The sequence below is a fragment of the Myotis brandtii genome, unplaced genomic scaffold, assembly GCF_000412655.1.
Source record: "Myotis brandtii unplaced genomic scaffold, ASM41265v1 scaffold237, whole genome shotgun sequence".
Classification (NCBI taxonomy): domain Eukaryota; kingdom Metazoa; phylum Chordata; class Mammalia; order Chiroptera; family Vespertilionidae; genus Myotis; species Myotis brandtii.
Genome location: NW_005358943.1, coordinates 2,983,402 through 2,999,788, shown reverse-complemented (window position 1 = coordinate 2,999,788; position 16,387 = coordinate 2,983,402). Strand labels below are relative to the sequence as shown.

The window sequence follows — 16,387 nt, the reverse complement described above, 5'->3', positions numbered from 1 at the left end:
GAAGAGATTAGACAACAATCGTGCACCTATGGATGAGGACAGTGGGTGGGGAGTGAGGGCAGAGGGTGGGGTTGGAACTGGGTGGAGGGGAGTTATGGTGGGAAAAAAGAGTAACTAATGTAATAATCTGAACAATAAAGATTTAATAAAAAAAATTAAAAAAAAATGGATTACTAGAAGATTGCATGGTCTCCACAGATCTCTAAAAAGGAGGAGTTAAGAATAAGAACGGGTTAACAAAGAGAAAAGAACCCTTGAAACGCCTGGCCCTGACTATTTCAAGGGAATTATTTCTCAAGTAGACAATAAGACATCAGATTACCATTATATAATATTTCTTAAGAGTTTCCAATTCCCTTTGCTTTCTGTTTATGCCTACCAAACAATTGCAACTGATGACTCAATACTAGAGAACATTTGTAGAGTTTTCACAATGTGTCAGGACTGTGCTCCAGGCACTGATGTCATCCTGAGTGATTTCAAAAGTCTTACAGAATAGAGGGTTTATCTAGGGTGTGGCCCTCATTGCCAATAATAAGTGAATCAGAAGACAAAAAAGGTTAGGTGGCTTTTCAAAGTCACCCAGGAGCAGAGCAAGGGCTGAGATCCAGATCTCTGATTCTTAGACTGATCCTGGTTTTACTGTACCAGGACCTGTCTTCTTGCCCATATCAGTGCCCAGGGAACACAGGGAGAGGAGAGTGTGATCAGAATGGGCTTTAGTTCCTTCTCTCCCATTTCAATCAGAAAAATATATATCTTATAGTCCATTAATTGTGTTCTAAGTATAACATCCTACATTTTTTTAAATCCTCATCTGAAGATATTTTTCAATTGATTTTTAGAGAGAGTGGAAAAGAGAGGGAAAAACAGAAAGAAATATCAATGTGAGAGAAACACATTGATTGGTTGCCTTCTGCATGAGCCCCGACCAGGGCCCAGGCTGGGGAGGAGCCTGCAACCCAGGTAAGTGCTCTTGACCAGAATCGAATCTGGGACCCTTCGGTTCACAGGCTGGACACTCTATCTACTGAGCCAAACCAGCTAGGGTGTCCTATTTTTTTTTTTTTTTTTTTACTAAAAGAACATGAGTAGAGCTTTTATGTTCTTAAGCATCATAACAACAACAAAATGGTAATGATATGAGGCAAAGGATGTGTTAACTAACCCTACTGTGGGTAAACATTTCAAAATATGTGTACCAAATCATCACATCATACGCCATAAACTTACACAATGTTATATGCCAGTTATATCTCAATAAAGCTGGAAAAAATGTTGGAAAATTATTGCTATATACCTTACTATTTGAAAAACTACTATACTGAAGCTGTGAATTAAAGTACTAATTTTTCATAAATTTTGCTACTGGTTCAGAAATTAACTCTTTAGGTTCATTACTTATGTTAATTTTTAAGAACATACTCAACATTGACTTAGGAGTGAGGACTACTTTACTTGAAGAAGGATAGGCCATTTGGTGGTACTGGAAGTTTCACCATGTCTTTCTATCAGGTGTGTCTACTGAAAAGGCATAAAAGAATGGGAGGAAAATGGGGCAGACACCAATATCTGCATAGAGATTACCTGCTATCACTCTCAAATTCACCTTCTACCCAATTTGTCAAAATCAGACTTTCCTTATAGAGCATATCTCCAGCTTAGAGCTCAGCAGAGTGTATTTTTATTTTAAAAAGTTGCAAATAATTTATTTGTAAATTGTACTTACAAATGCATGCCAACAGAAATGATCCATCTCTCTTAGAGTGAAATAGGCAGGTGCTGAAATATTCCATACAAGGAGCCAGAATTAATAGTGGCAGGATGCTGGTGACATTCATGACTGCAATTGGCAGAAGAAATCCATCCAAATTCAGGTTGGAATTCATGGTCTGCAGATAATATCCTGAAGGAATCTATAGTTGAGGGGGCAAAGGAGCAAGCATTGACACAGTGGTTTAACTTTGGAGAAAGAATCCTGCAGCAGATGCCTTGTCTGTAACAGATGATCTGAATGTTCCCTAGGTCTTCAAGGTCCCAATTATGAGCCCCCAAGGGCAGTAAGAGCTCTGTGTAGTCTACTGACAATACTACTGATTCTTTATGAAGGAATCTTTTGTCATCTAATCTATCTTCTTAATTTTCCTATGAAAAGTAAAAATGGCCCTACTTTTGTGTTTAGGATGACACAAAAAAATCAAATAACTTCAGTTTTACATATACCTTTTCTTTGAATAATAAAGCAAAAACCAGTAGAAAGTATTAAGTGTTTTGTTTTCACTCTAAGGAAAAAAGCTTGGGGTTAGAATAGACCCTTTAATAGTTTAGTAGCATGATTTTTTCCATGGTGGAAGTGCATAACTTGTTAGAGGCTGTGTTTGTGGATTGGCCTCATTTCTAACATGAGCCAAGCAACATGAGAAAAAGACATACTTATGGCTCTACTCTCCTTTTTAAAATTTTTTTAAATTTCTTTTTTTATTTGATATATATATAATTTTTTTTCTCTTGGTGAGTTCCATAACATTTCTTCCTCCCTCCCTCCCTCTTTCTTCCTTCCTTCCTTCCTTCCTTCCTTCCTTCCTTCCTTCCTTCCTTCCTTCCTTCCTCACTCGAGGTTATTTTCCCATTGATTTTTGGAGAGAGTGCAAGGGATGGGGATGGAATGGGGAGAGACAGAGAAACACCAATGTGAGAGAGACACATTGATTGGTTGCCTCCTGCACATGCCCCAACCCCAGGGCTGGTGATAGAGCTTGTAACAGAGATATGTTCCCTTGACCAGAATCACACCCAGGACCCTTCAGTCCATAGGCCGACACTCTATTCACTGAGCCAAATGGGCTAGGGCTCTCCTCTCCTTTTAAATCAATGTGTGGCGCTAGAGAACCAGAAAGGGAACTACATGAAAAGGTTTGTATAATAAAGTAGCAGATAAGGAAAAAGAAAGAAGAAAGAAAGAAAGAAAGAAAGAAAGAAAGAAAGAAAGAAAGAAAGAAAGAAAGAAAGGAAGAAAGGAAGAAAGAAAAATGCTCTGCCTCACTCCAAGTCCTCAAAGTTGAGTTAGAATGTCTTCATTTTTATTTTTTTCTCTTTATTTTTTCCTTTTTTCTTTTTCTTTTTCTTTTTCTTTTCTTTTCTCATGTATAGGGCATAATGTCATAGGAAGGCCATAGTATTCTGCCACCCGTGAGGAGTAAGCCCAAGTTGCTGTTGGATGTGTTGTACTCAGAGGAGCCATTCTTCAGGCGCTCTGCTCTCTCCACACCCAAGAATGTCTTCATTTTTAAAATAACTCAAGTACTAACTAAAACTCTAAGCCTAACTTGGAACCTCTTATATTCTGAACCTGTTGTTAGGTTATAACATCAGAACTAAAGCACATTGTCATGGAGGAGGGGGTCCCTCTAAACTTTCCTAGTTTATGAGCTTTGTTGGAATAATCCCATCTTTATCATTATCATTAGGAGCAGAGAATTTCTTTAATTCCCAGTAGCACACAAAGCTACTAAGTGTCTTGGAGGAAAAGTCAACCCGAGTCTTGCTCTTGAGGAATGGATTCTGCAATTTTTCTTAATAGTGTGGGAACTAACTCAAGATTCCCATCTTCCCACCATCCTGGGAGGGCAGCCTTGCTCAAACATCCAGATGATAACTTCCCATTTGAAACCTTCACTAACTTCTCTATCATCAATTGTGCAATTTGAGAGGGTACAGAATCAGTCATAAGTCAGTACAGCTGTTAACCCACCAGTTGTACAATGAGCCTATTGCTATGTAGGAATGAACCACATTTTCAGTGAGATTTTTTTTCTATCTCTATAAAATATGTCCTGGTAATAATTTATCTTCCAATCTTTAATTTGACCCATGGGGTTGTAAACAAGGATGTTTTTCTTGGGTACAGATGGCAAAGGTGAAGGGAACATTAGCTAGTTCAATAAACTTATTAGGCACATATCGCCCAATCAGAGGGAAATGAATGATGTATATATATTTTTAAAAAGTGCTGGCAGCAGAACCACTATAAGACTGAAAGGCTCCCAGCACAACCTGGAAGTTTCTGTTACTGATTTCAAGTGAGAATTATTGTTAATAGGAATAAAGTTATTATCAGCATGAATCACAGACACAGAAACCTGTTAACTTAATAATGTGGCAAATGTACTATTAATCTTTAGTGAAGCAATATTAATATATTGCCTAATCTAAGAAAAGGCTCCAGTGTCTTAAAAGCTTGAAATCATTTTGCTTCTGCCTCAAGTTGTGAAATCATCCCCTTTTAAAATTTTAAATACTTTTACTTCAGACAAGCCTCCAAGTATTCAGAAATAATTGCTATCAATAGAGATTTATTTTCACCTTTGAATAGCCAAGGAATGTCAAATGGCAACATCATCAGCCTTCATATCAACATATTTTTAATGTATGTCTTGGAACTGAAGGTTAATAATGGCAACTAAATTTAAAATGTGAAATTCTATGATGTTTTATTCTTGGTTCTTTGATGATTTTTATGCTGGTGATTATTTCTTCTGGAAGCAAAAATCTAATTCTAGCCTATCCCAATGGAAGTTTCCTTAGCATCTCTTGAGTACATTCTAATTATTTTCTTTGAAGTTTCTGATAAACATGACTGCATATAATGTGGAACCTATATAGTCTTTATTTTTAACCCAGCTGCAAGAAAGGCATTGTGGGTAGTAGCAGAGTGTGGGAGTTGATATCAGCTCTGTGTTGGAATGAGCGCTATGCCACATACTAGTAAGGTGACCTTGAGCAAGTTGCAAGTCACTTAATGTCTCTTGAGCCTCAGATTTAGGATGACAGTATGAGCTATGTAGGCTTGCTGTAGGGATTAAAGTAGATACTGTGAAGTCATCTTTAAGAAGCTATGACACATATAGGTTGTCGATAAGTATTCATTTTGGTTCTTTGCAATAAAACGGACCCCTAGATTTGGTGAAATGCTTTCAAATTAGTTTATCAGAATTTATTGTAATTTGTGTCAAATTAAAAAATATATGACATTTTTCAGAGAAGGCTCAGTCAAAAGAAATACCAGGTGTCACTACATTATGAAGATAAAGAATCAGTAATTTGTGTTACTTGTACAGAAAAGTCAAGGCCAGCTATAAATCACTTAGTGATTTTGTGCTCATTAATTTTTTCATTCTAAATTATTTTATGATATTAATTATCATATATATGGGTAATATTATTGGGTTTTTGTGCCAACTACTATTGTGGAGTCAGGAGGAAGTTTGAATCTACTCAGTTAGCCTAGCTTTCATGCCTGTTTAAAGTAAGGGTCACCAAACTTGTCTATAAAGGATCAGATAGAAATTATATCCACATACAGATTCGATTTCAATCACTCAATTCTGCTGTTTTTATAAGTAGAACACAGTATGACAAACAAAAATGGCTGTTTTCCAAGAATGGCTATGTCCCTCCAAAATCACTTAATTTTTCTGAGCCTCAGTTTCCTTTTCAACAAATTAAGTGGTTGAGTAAGTTAATCTCAAGTTTCTTTTCAGCTCTGTGGATCTATGATATATCAATACAACTCACTCATTAGCCATCTAAATTCCAAGTTGGGAGTTAGCAACAAAGACAGTCCCAAATTTCTTCAAGGATTTTTGTAATCATTTGATATATGAGAATATATTAAGAAATCATAATATTTCTTTACAAGTATGTTAACCTTTGAGCATTACTACATCAAAATTTGTTTAAATCGTATACATTATAAAAGATACTTTGGATTTAGTGTTTTTCCTCTGATTTCTCCACAGCATAGGGACTGGCTGATTCACCAAGGAACTGCGAGTGGGTAGGGAGAGAATCACTTGCTCATTAGTACTTACACTTAAGCGTACAATGGGGGTGGTACTCAAATCAGTCAAGCTAGCTACTTGTTAGTAGCAGTTTTTAAAGGCTTAATGAGGGAGGAAGGCAAAACCTTTGGCTAAAGGGAGGTTGGGTAATTGCTCATAGATCTCATATTTTTATTTGCTGCTCTACTGCCTTATAACTATGCACTCTGAAGTATTGTCTGCACCTACCAACAGACGTTTATAGTTCTATGGTAGAAACAACATAACAAGAGTCTCCTCAGGTACGCCTCTACCTGCTCCCACTTAGAAAATGAAATTAGAGTCTATAATAATTAGAAGCATTTACAGTTTAACTGCCTGACAAAATGTATGGGGGAGGTGTTTGCTGGGATGAAAACAAGTGTTTATTTGTTAATATGCAATTATTTTATTGTTCTTGTGGGTAGTACTAATTACCCTTCCTTACCTGCATTATGCACATTTTGTAAAGAAGCTGAAAAATGATGAGAGGGAGAAGGGTGAGGAAACATTTTGTCTCTTCCACTTGCAGCTCACTGTAGCAGCCACCATTTTTTTTCTTAGCATGGTCTAACCAGCTCGTCAAATCTCCACGAAGATGGCAATATCGTAGACAGCATGTTTTCAGTGCATTAACAAACACCCCAAATGTTGTCAGGAGGGAGCAACCTGCAAATAATTGGAGACAGTATGTATTAGTAAAGGAATTGTTCTTCTGTTCCCAAGATGTCAATCAAAAAGATGACAATTGTATGGATGAAGGACAGTAAAGTGATTGAGAGGGCTTTAGCACCCAAGGGGTTGAATTCAAAGAAACCAGCTCTGACAAGGGTTCTGGCATTTTGGTGACCAGCCCAAGTGGTGCTTGACAGCTGATGTAAAACATGAAAAAGGTAAGATCAATGGGAACATATTAAAAAGGGGAAGAAAGAACAAAAAAACACCCAAGTAAAATTTTTAGAATCTCTCAGAAGTCTCTAACTTTAACTCATTAATGGATAAGACAACCTGAACTTTCTTTTACAGTCTTAACACAAAGAACTGGTACAATTTTTTAATACAAAGTGTTATATAAATAATCTTCACTTGTCATGTAGAAGGTGGTTTCTTATTTTGACATGGAGATGAAGGTAAATGTGTTCTGTGCTTTGACTTTATCCTTGAATTTCAGACATAAGGTTAAACTTTGAACTCTTCAGATGACTTTATACATGTTGATAGTGTCACTAAAAGTTCAGATTGGATTAGTGGGTTTTTGACTTTTTCAGTAAGTTTCCTCTGAGTTTATGTCTGTTGCTTTAGTAGCAGAAGCATTTTAATGCTTTAAATGTTTGCAGTCCCTTACTGCTAATGATTTGCAACAGCATTGTTGCTTCTTTCATGATTCAGATTCCACCTTTTCTTGGACTCCTTTAGGATTTCCTAATACAGGACAGATAAAAGACCACTGTTTAGTTAACAATTCAGTTATATTATTATGATTGTTACAATTTTTTACAGAACCCCTTTGACCAGATAAATCCTTTCACAAATTACATTAGATACCAAACCATAGTTTCAGGGTAAATGGTAAAGTAGATGTGAAACGTCTGAGTTTCTCCAAAGAAGACTGCTATGAAAACTCAAAGTAGAGTTTGGTTGTCATTTTGATTATGTTGAAGTTTCCTAGAATAAAATTCTAGATGAAATGCATTCTAAACAAGTTCATTTAAATACCATAGAGTTTTGAATTTTATATTTGAATGAAGAATATTAATATTGCTTTTTATGGTTAGAATGATTATATTGATTTGACCTGGTCTTTTCTTTGAGAATTGTAATAGATCTATTATGTCAGTCTTTGATTAATTGCAGAAGCTGGGGGCCTGGTAATTGAATATAGAGCCTTTTACCTCTTAGTCACTGAATCAAATCCAGTACAAATTATTAGTGACCAAGAATGATTACAGCAGTGGTTCTTTGGTGGCCTCTGTGAAGTGTGTTGAGAGGTCAAGTGGAAGTATGTTGGGTAATTGCTGACGCAAGATGGGCTCATATGTGTAGTCACTATTACCTCTTTTTAGTCACTATTTCCAGACACAAATAAAAGGCCCGGGGACTGAGAAGGTCAAAGGGACAGAAGCACCTATAAGTGGCCAAGGTCTGTATCTCTTAGGAAAAAAAGTAATAGGGATATCTCTTTATTATTGCAGGAAGAATTGCTCTCTTATGAGACTTTCCTAGCTATTTCAATTAGTTTACTTAAGGTTTTAGTAGGATGAGAACTGAGAATGTCTTGATGAACAGACAGACTAGAGACTGAATTTGAACAGGTCTGGGCTAGGAGGCTTACCTTCCTGACATTTCCTTATGATTTTGTCTCTATTTCTTTTCAACCTGTTCTCTGCTCAATTCTTGCAAAAACAGTGCTGGGTGGATAGATAGTAGGGTTATTACTGGCATTGATTCAACTTACTCTGTACTTTCAAACAGGCTTTATTACTAAATGATAACTATTTGCAGGATGAAAGACTATTTCTAAAGATATTTTTCTCTATTTTTCTTCCTATATTTCAAATTTAAGGACTTTATAAAATATTTGTTTTAAACAAATATATCTATTGCAAAGTAAATTTTGATCCACTCTTATGCATGATAAATTGATTAAATTTATTATAATTTTATTAAGCAATCAAATACTGCTATCATATTATTTCTAAAGAGAGATGGCTTAGATTAGTGCATTTTAAACTAGCTGTGTTAAAAGCTCAGTTTTAAAAAAATTCTGAACTATCATGGTCAATACATCTGTGAACTACAATAAAAATGACCTACCAAAAGAATAAAATAAGAAGCAAAGACATACCAAATATAAGTCCTTATATTTTTATTATTAGATTCAGCAGACATAAAATGCAACTTCTCATAAATACTTCTACATGTTTTCTCTCAGTGTCTGTATTTATTTTGTTGCAATAAAAAAACAGTTTATTGATCAGCACTGCTCCATGGATGAGGCTTTGAGCAGCACTGTCTTCAACTGAATACACACTTTGAAAAATGAATTTATTTAAACAAGGAAAATTATATCTGATGTGGTGATATGAAGCAATAAAAAACAAAATGATTAAGAACAAGAAATGATTAAGCTTGAATGAGCTCTAAAATTTGAGCCGCACTGTGAGTGCTCATAATTGATGCCAAACAAATGTGAATGCACTTATTTATTCATTTAATATACTTATTAAGTACATACTGTGTGCCAGGGACTTTTCTAGGCCTTAAAAATATAGCAGTAAGCAAGACCTAAGTTTTACTGGGGATGACAGTAAGCAAGCGAGAAAATATTAGACAAATCCAATGATAAAAACAAAATAGATAAGATAGAGACCCATTGTGGGGTTTGGTGTAGAGGAGACTTTAAAAGTTGAAATTTGAACTGAGGATTGAATAGACTGGAAGTAAATGAAGAACTTTGCAGGAAACATATACCAGGCACGTCATGAGCTGGGAGAAGTTCAGGAACAATTAAGACCAATGAGTCAGTAGCTCAATTAGTGAGAAAAAGATTGGGAGGAGATGTGGTCCAAGAGTTGGTCAGGGGTCAGATGTTACATCAAGGTAAAGAGCTCGGATTTTATCCTCAGTGTTAAGGGAGACCATTAAGATGTTTTATGCAGAGTAAAGATAACATATGATGTATATTTTTTAAAAATTTACTCTGAAACTCTGGTTGGATAATGGATTTTAGGGATCAGAGAGGAAGCTAGGAGATAGAAAAAAGGTAATGGTGACTTGGACATAGTAGTAGCAATGAAGAGAAGTGAACAGGATGGGATGTGCTTTTGAACAATCAATAGAATTTTATGATGTGAAAAGAGGTTGAAGAAATGAGAAAATTGAGGACGGCTACTTTTTCTATCCTGAACAACTGGGTGTTAGTGACTTACACTGAGATGGAAAAGATAAAAAAGGAGTAAGTTTGAAGTTGGAAGAATCAACAGTTGAATTTTGGTCAGGTTAACTTTGAGATTTAGATAACCAAGTCAAAATAGGGCCCTAGCTGGTTTGGCTCAGTGGATAGAGCATTGGCCTGCAGACTGAAGGGTCCCTGGTTCGATTCCAATCAAGGGCACATACCTCGGTTACAGACTCCTGGCCTTGGTCCGGGCATACCAGAGTCAACCAATCAATATGTCTCTCTCACATCAGTGTTTCTCTCTGCCTCTCCCTCTCCCTCCCACTCTCTCTAAAAATCAATGGAAAAAATATCCTTGGGTGAGGATTAAAAAAAAAGTTGAATAGGAAGTCAGATATATGAGTTTCAAGGTGAGAGGAGAGGTCTATATGAAACTGAGCGCTTGGTATATAGTTGGCATTAAAAACTATGGAACTAGAGGTTACTTAAGGAAAGAGGGTGGGAACAGAAGAGCCAGGGACCCTGGAATGAATCCTAGGGCTCTGCATCAATTAGGAGGCGAAAACTTAGCCAAGGAGGTGGAGGAAGAGTAAACAATGTGCATTGTAAGTCAGAGGGCTGGAGAAGTAATAAACCTACATTGATCAGCTGGACTGAAAGAGAGCCAATAAGCTAGATAGAGAGGGCAAGCAAAGAAACTGTATAGTAATCTGCCTGTCTTATCAAATCGCAGAATTATCACTGAAAATTCGGAGTTGAAAACATCTCCATCTACACATCACACTGCCTCCTTGGATTAATCCATTAGACTTAATAGAAAACTCATGCCTCAGTACAAATAGTTTTGGGTGTCATGTAGACTCAGCCTTTAAAAAAATCCATTGTCATTATAATTCTCAAATTGCTTTTCTGCACCAGGAGCAGAAATGGGAAGTAACTGAGACTTCAAGCTCCAGTTTAAATGTGCAAGCACACCAGGCGTGCACATTTTAAAATAAAACAGATGAGCTATTTAAAATGTTTTATTGCAAAACTTAAAGATTGTCACCATTACTATTTAAAAAAAAACTTTAGAAAGCAATTTTTCTATTCTTTGTACCTTCAAGTCCTTGGCTCTGATGTTCTGCTCCTCTGACCTTCATCTAATCATGAATATCTATGCTACTTAATTATAATAAAAAAGCCTACATTGCACTCTAGATGGTAGATGCACATTTTTTCTTCTTTGGTCACCTGCCAGTTCTCAAAATTATAGCAGTGGGAAGAAATGCAAATGAAGGCCGTGCTTGACAGCTAAACATAATGGAATGCACGGTCCACATTTGAAAAGTTACCTTAAAATAAAAGGTAGCATATAAAAAATCATTTCTTTAAGGTCACCTATGGCTTTGAATTACAGCTTTGAGGAATTTCCAATTTAGTCATCAGAGAGGAAGAAGCCAAAATAAAGATTATATACTTTGCGAGAGGGAAGAGTTTTACTTCATCAGAGTTGGGTGATCTTATAACTTGGCAACACAAGACAAAATGAAAAAAACTAAATATTCACTTTATAGAGTATTGTGTATAGCAAACCAGTGAAAAACATTTCCTGTTACACTTTCACTAGCAGCTTATAAATTTTTTGGTCAATGTCCAAAGCAAGCTTACTTTATTGCATGTTAAAAAATTTAACATGTGGATCACAATAGGCTGGCAGTTAATGACATATATCTGTATAACTTGAATACTTTTATTTATTTAGATGAATATTTTTTCAAATATGAGGTTGAAAAGCAAATGGGTGGATACTAAATAGTTATTTAGAAATTTTGAATCTACACCTTATATACACATATAGCATGCACACACACACACAAACACAAAGAATTATTTGATAATTATATACTCCAGCAAATGTCAGAGTGGTCTTTCAATAAAAGCTCACACTTTAATTTTCCTCTTTTTTGTGATTTGGGGCTGACAGAGAGGATCTCTCAGACACCTTTTGGCATTTTGAACCCATTTCACAGAATACCAGAAGGGCGTGTTCTGCTTAGCTGTGACCCACAGGCCATGGAGCTCTGAGAGACAGGGTCAGAGGCTTCTGTGGATGCTGTTTTCTATGCTTCATGGTTCAGTATGTGGTGCAATAAAATGAGCACAATATATAGCAAAGTAAGGCCTGGGCTTTGGTTCCATGTTAGCCATTTTGTGAGGCCTTGGGTAAGTCATTTAATAAATTATGCATCTGTCTCTACACTCAGTTTAAGAATAACAAGCACTGATTGAGCATTTACCATATTCCAAGCATGTAAGACATAGGATTTTCTAATTGTATTCATAAATAGGTCATTTCAGTATAACGTGATATGATAAAGATATGTAGGTGCTACAGTAGCAGAGGCAAATTATATAAAGTCTCATATGTAAAAAGATAGACAGTGCTCTTCCTACCTACCTCAGAGGTATATAGTGAAAATGAAGTGACACTGGTGAAGGCACTTAATTTTTAAAAATACAACTCATTGCCTTGTTATTAGTGGTATTGTGTAGATTAGTAGAAACAGTGGTAGTAGTAAAAGTACTACCAAAGGTAAAATATGTTTAATTAAGGTCATTGTTAAACAAGATAGATAAATAGATCAAGGAAGGGAACAGAATAGAAACTCCAGAAATGTAAATGGCAGTATATAGTGAAGGTGACATCTCAAATGAGTGGGGAAAATATAGATTTTTTTTTTAGAAAATCAGGTTGATAATTTGATAGTCATATGGAAAAGAGATAAATTCACTTAAAACCTATTCTAATATAATTTCCAAATGTGTCAGAGTTGTAGAGTTAAAAAAATAATATGAGCACCAAAAGAAAATATGAGTGAATTCCTTTATCATCTGGGAGTGAAGAAAAATTTTCAGCAGGTTCAAACTCTAGAAGCAATGAAGGAGAAGATTGATAAATCTATCTATCTATCTATCTATCTATCTATACTAGAGGCCCGGTGCACAAAAATTTGGGGGGGGGGTCCCTCAGCCTGGCCTGTGCCCTCTTGCTGTCTGGGACCCCTCAAGGGATGACCACCTGCTGGCTTAGGCCCACTCCCCAGGGGATTGGTCCTAAGCTGGTAATCAGACATCCCTCTGGCAGCCTGGGAGCCCTCAGGGGATGTCCACTTGCCAGCGGGGAGCAGGCCTAAGCTGCAGTCTGACATTCTTAGTGCTGCTGAAGAGGTGGGAGAGGCTCCCACCACCACCACTGTACTGGCAGCCATCAGCCTTGCTTGTGGCTGAGCAGAGCTCCCCCTGTGGGAGCACACTGACCACCAGGGGGCAGCTCCTGCATTGAGTGTCTGCCCCCTGGTGGTCAGTGTGTGTCATAGTGACCAGTCATTCCCAGTCGTTCTGCTGTTAGGGTCAATTTGCATATTACCCTTTTACTATATAGGATAGAGGCCTGTGCATGGGTGGGGGCTGGCTGGTTTGCCATGAAGGGTGTCCCGGATCAGGGTGGGGGTTCCTCTGGGGTGCCTGGCCAGCCTGGGTGAGGGGCTGATGGCTGTTTTCAGGCTGGCCACACCCCCTTTAGGGTGGGGGGTCCCCACTGGGTTGCCTGGCCAGTCTGGGTGAGGGGCTGAGGGCCGTTTTCAGGCTGGTCAAGCCCCCTGGCGACGGAAGCTCACAGCCTCTTTTTCTTTTTCTTTTTTTATTCTGGGATTTATTTACCTTCTATAATTGAAACTTTGTTGCCTTCAGTGGAGCTCAGAGCCTGCTGGGATATTGGCTTCCTTTGAGCAAAAAGTCAGACATAAAAGAGTTATAGTGTATGCTTCCCTTTATATCTATATATATAAAAGCCTAAGCAACCGTTACAACCGAATGACCAGAATGACTGGTTGACCAGTTGCTATGACATGCACTGACCATCAGGGGGCAGACACTCAATGCAGAAGCTTCCCCCTGTGGTCAGTGTGCTCCCACAGCCAATATCCCACGGCCAGCCAACCTTCCATGGTCCCTCCCTCCTGCCGGTTGGCCCCCCATAGGCCCAGATCAGGGGGGCTGGCTGGCTAACCTCTCGGGGTCCCTCCCCCCATCACTGGCTGGCCCCACGATAGGCCTCCATCATCAACCAGGCCAAGGGACCCCACCAGTGCACAAATTTGTGCACCGGGCCTCTAGTTTAATTATAAACATTAACGCCCCTCAAAAACAAAGCAAATAAACCTAATAAGTTTTTCTATGGATGATAATAGAAGAAACAAAGTTAAAAGATTTATGACAAATGGAATATAATATTTGCAACTATTATAATACACAGTGGTTAACATCGTCAATATATAAAAATTTTCTAAAAATTAAATGAAAAATTCCACAACCCCAAAGGAAAAATGCACTAGATATATGAATAGGTAGTTCAGTGAGAAAAATTCAAATTACTCTACAGTAGGGGTCCTCAAACTATGGCCCGCGGGCCACATGCAAATACAAATATTGTATTTGTTCCCGTTTTGTTTTTTTTACTTCAAAATAAGATATGTGCAGTGTGCATAGGAATTTGTTCATAGTTTTTTTTTTAAACTATAGTCCAGCCCTCCAACGATCTGAGGGACAGTGAACTGGCCCCTTGTTTAAAAAGTTTGAGGACCCCTGCTCTACAGCAATGGAAAGATGTTCAACTTTTCTCATAATAAGAGAGATGTCAACTATTTAATAAGGGAAAACTAAAAGAAGATAGAAATGGTATTTCAGTGAAATACCATTTCCCACCCTCAAACTGGCAAAAATGAAAAGTGACAGTGTACTGTGTTGGAAAGACTATGGGGGAACAGGCATTCTCATACATTTTTGGTGAAAACATATAGCATGGTATAACCACTTTAGAAGGAAATTTGGCAATATACAGCAAAGTCATCTATGGGTTTACTTTTTGATTTAGCAATCCTACTTGTAGGAATCTATCCTAAAGACATCTGGGGAAACATGCAAAGGGAGGTGTACTTCAAATTATTCATTAGAACCTACTTTGCAGCAAAAGTAGAGAAACAACCCAAATGTATATCAATATAAGACTGGTAAAATAGGCAATGGTTTACCACACAATGGAATACTATGCAGCAATACAAAGGAATGGGGAATATTTTTATATATAGTTATGAAACAACCCCTAGATTATATTAAATGAAAAATGTAGGCCAGAAAAAGTGTGAATAATATGCTACTGCTTATATAAGGAGGAAATACATATACATAGAGACACACACACATATAACATTTTAGTATTTTCTTTCATTAAAAAAGGAATGATAATTCTTTAAAAATACATAAATTGACACCTAAAGGAATAGGAGAGAATATAGAAATATATAGACCTTGTTTTGAACATAAATTTTACATATTACAAACAAAATTAAAATAAAACCATCTAAAAGTATAAAGAAAAATGGAACAAATGCACTTAATTGTATATAAAGTTAGTGGTTTAATAAGATAGAAAGGAACTATACCAAATGACTTTGAAACATAGTCATTTAGTGAACATTCTTAGGGGTTATACCATAAAGAAATAAAACCTACAAGAAAAATCTTGAAACTCTTTTCAAACAATCATGTTGCTGGTGGTAGTGTTAGTCTAAGACTATTGAATGTGTCTTTTGAGATAAAGCAAATGTGCAAATATATTGCTGTTATTGAGAACTGGGATTTGGGGCATGGAAAGAAGTAGAAAAAGATCTAAGTTTGATAAAGTTAGGTAAAAATCACATAGCACTGGTTTTGACTATGGCATTAGTATAATCCAAATGGTTATTCTCTTAGAAAGAAAGGGAAAAAAGAACATTTTCTAGCTTTGTGCACTGAAAGACCTAGAAACTGTGATAGACTAAGTAGCAATGAGCATCCCTATTGCCAAGACTGTAGTCTCTAGATTGCATTATATGGAAAGAGAAAACACAGGTGTGTTTTTTGTTTTGTTTTGTTTTGTTTGTTTTTTTTTGGAGAAAGAGTAGATTTAAAGTTCAGGGAAGAAAATGATGACCCTAGGGCCTCCTTGCCAAAAACTTCCTCCTCGCCAAAAACCTCCTCCTCGCCAAAAACCTCCCTCCCTCTCTCTCTGGCATAAGGCAGAGGGTTTTCAAGCCATACCAAAAGGAGGGATAAAGAACTCTACTTCTCTACTTGGACACAGAGCAGTTCAAGTAAAACCCCAGAGGCTTGAAATAGTGTAGAAGTTTGGGAATTATGATGTGTTCCAAGGATGGAAGTATTGGTTTTGGGTGAAGATCCAAATTATTGTGACAGGGCAAAGTTCACTCTTACACCTTTTTTTTTCCTGGTAGATTCAACTAAGACCACTTGTTGAGGTTAAAGCAATCACATTTGCCTCTTTTTTTTAACAGTTGTATCTCAGACTCAGGCTCAAAAACCTCTCGGATGAGTTGTCACACCTGTATACTACTCTCACCTCACCCTAGCATAACCATGTGTACATGTTTATCTAGATTAAAAGATGGTGAGAACATCAAGAGAGAATGAATATTGGGAGAGTATGGGTATATTGACTACTTATTATCTCATCCTAATCTCTAATTTATTATTGCAGTTCTTCCAGAGCAGTCCAAATAAGACCCCAGAGGCTTGAAATAGTGTACAAGTT

General features: G+C 37.0%; 1 protein-coding gene across 1 annotated transcript in view; it reads right to left on the bottom strand.

Annotated features, from left to right (window-relative positions):
• The window catches only part of SLC15A5 (solute carrier family 15, member 5), an 80,754-nt gene that overhangs the window by 46,109 nt on the left and 18,258 nt on the right, over positions 1-16,387 (bottom strand). Inside the window, exons 4-5 of the mRNA XM_005866772.2 lie at positions 6,307-6,527; positions 1,730-1,916 (exon numbers count right to left, since the gene is read on the bottom strand). Of these exons, the coding sequence (XP_005866834.1) occupies positions 1,730-1,916; positions 6,307-6,527 (408 nt within the window). The remainder of the gene's footprint in view (positions 1-1,729; positions 1,917-6,306; positions 6,528-16,387) is intronic.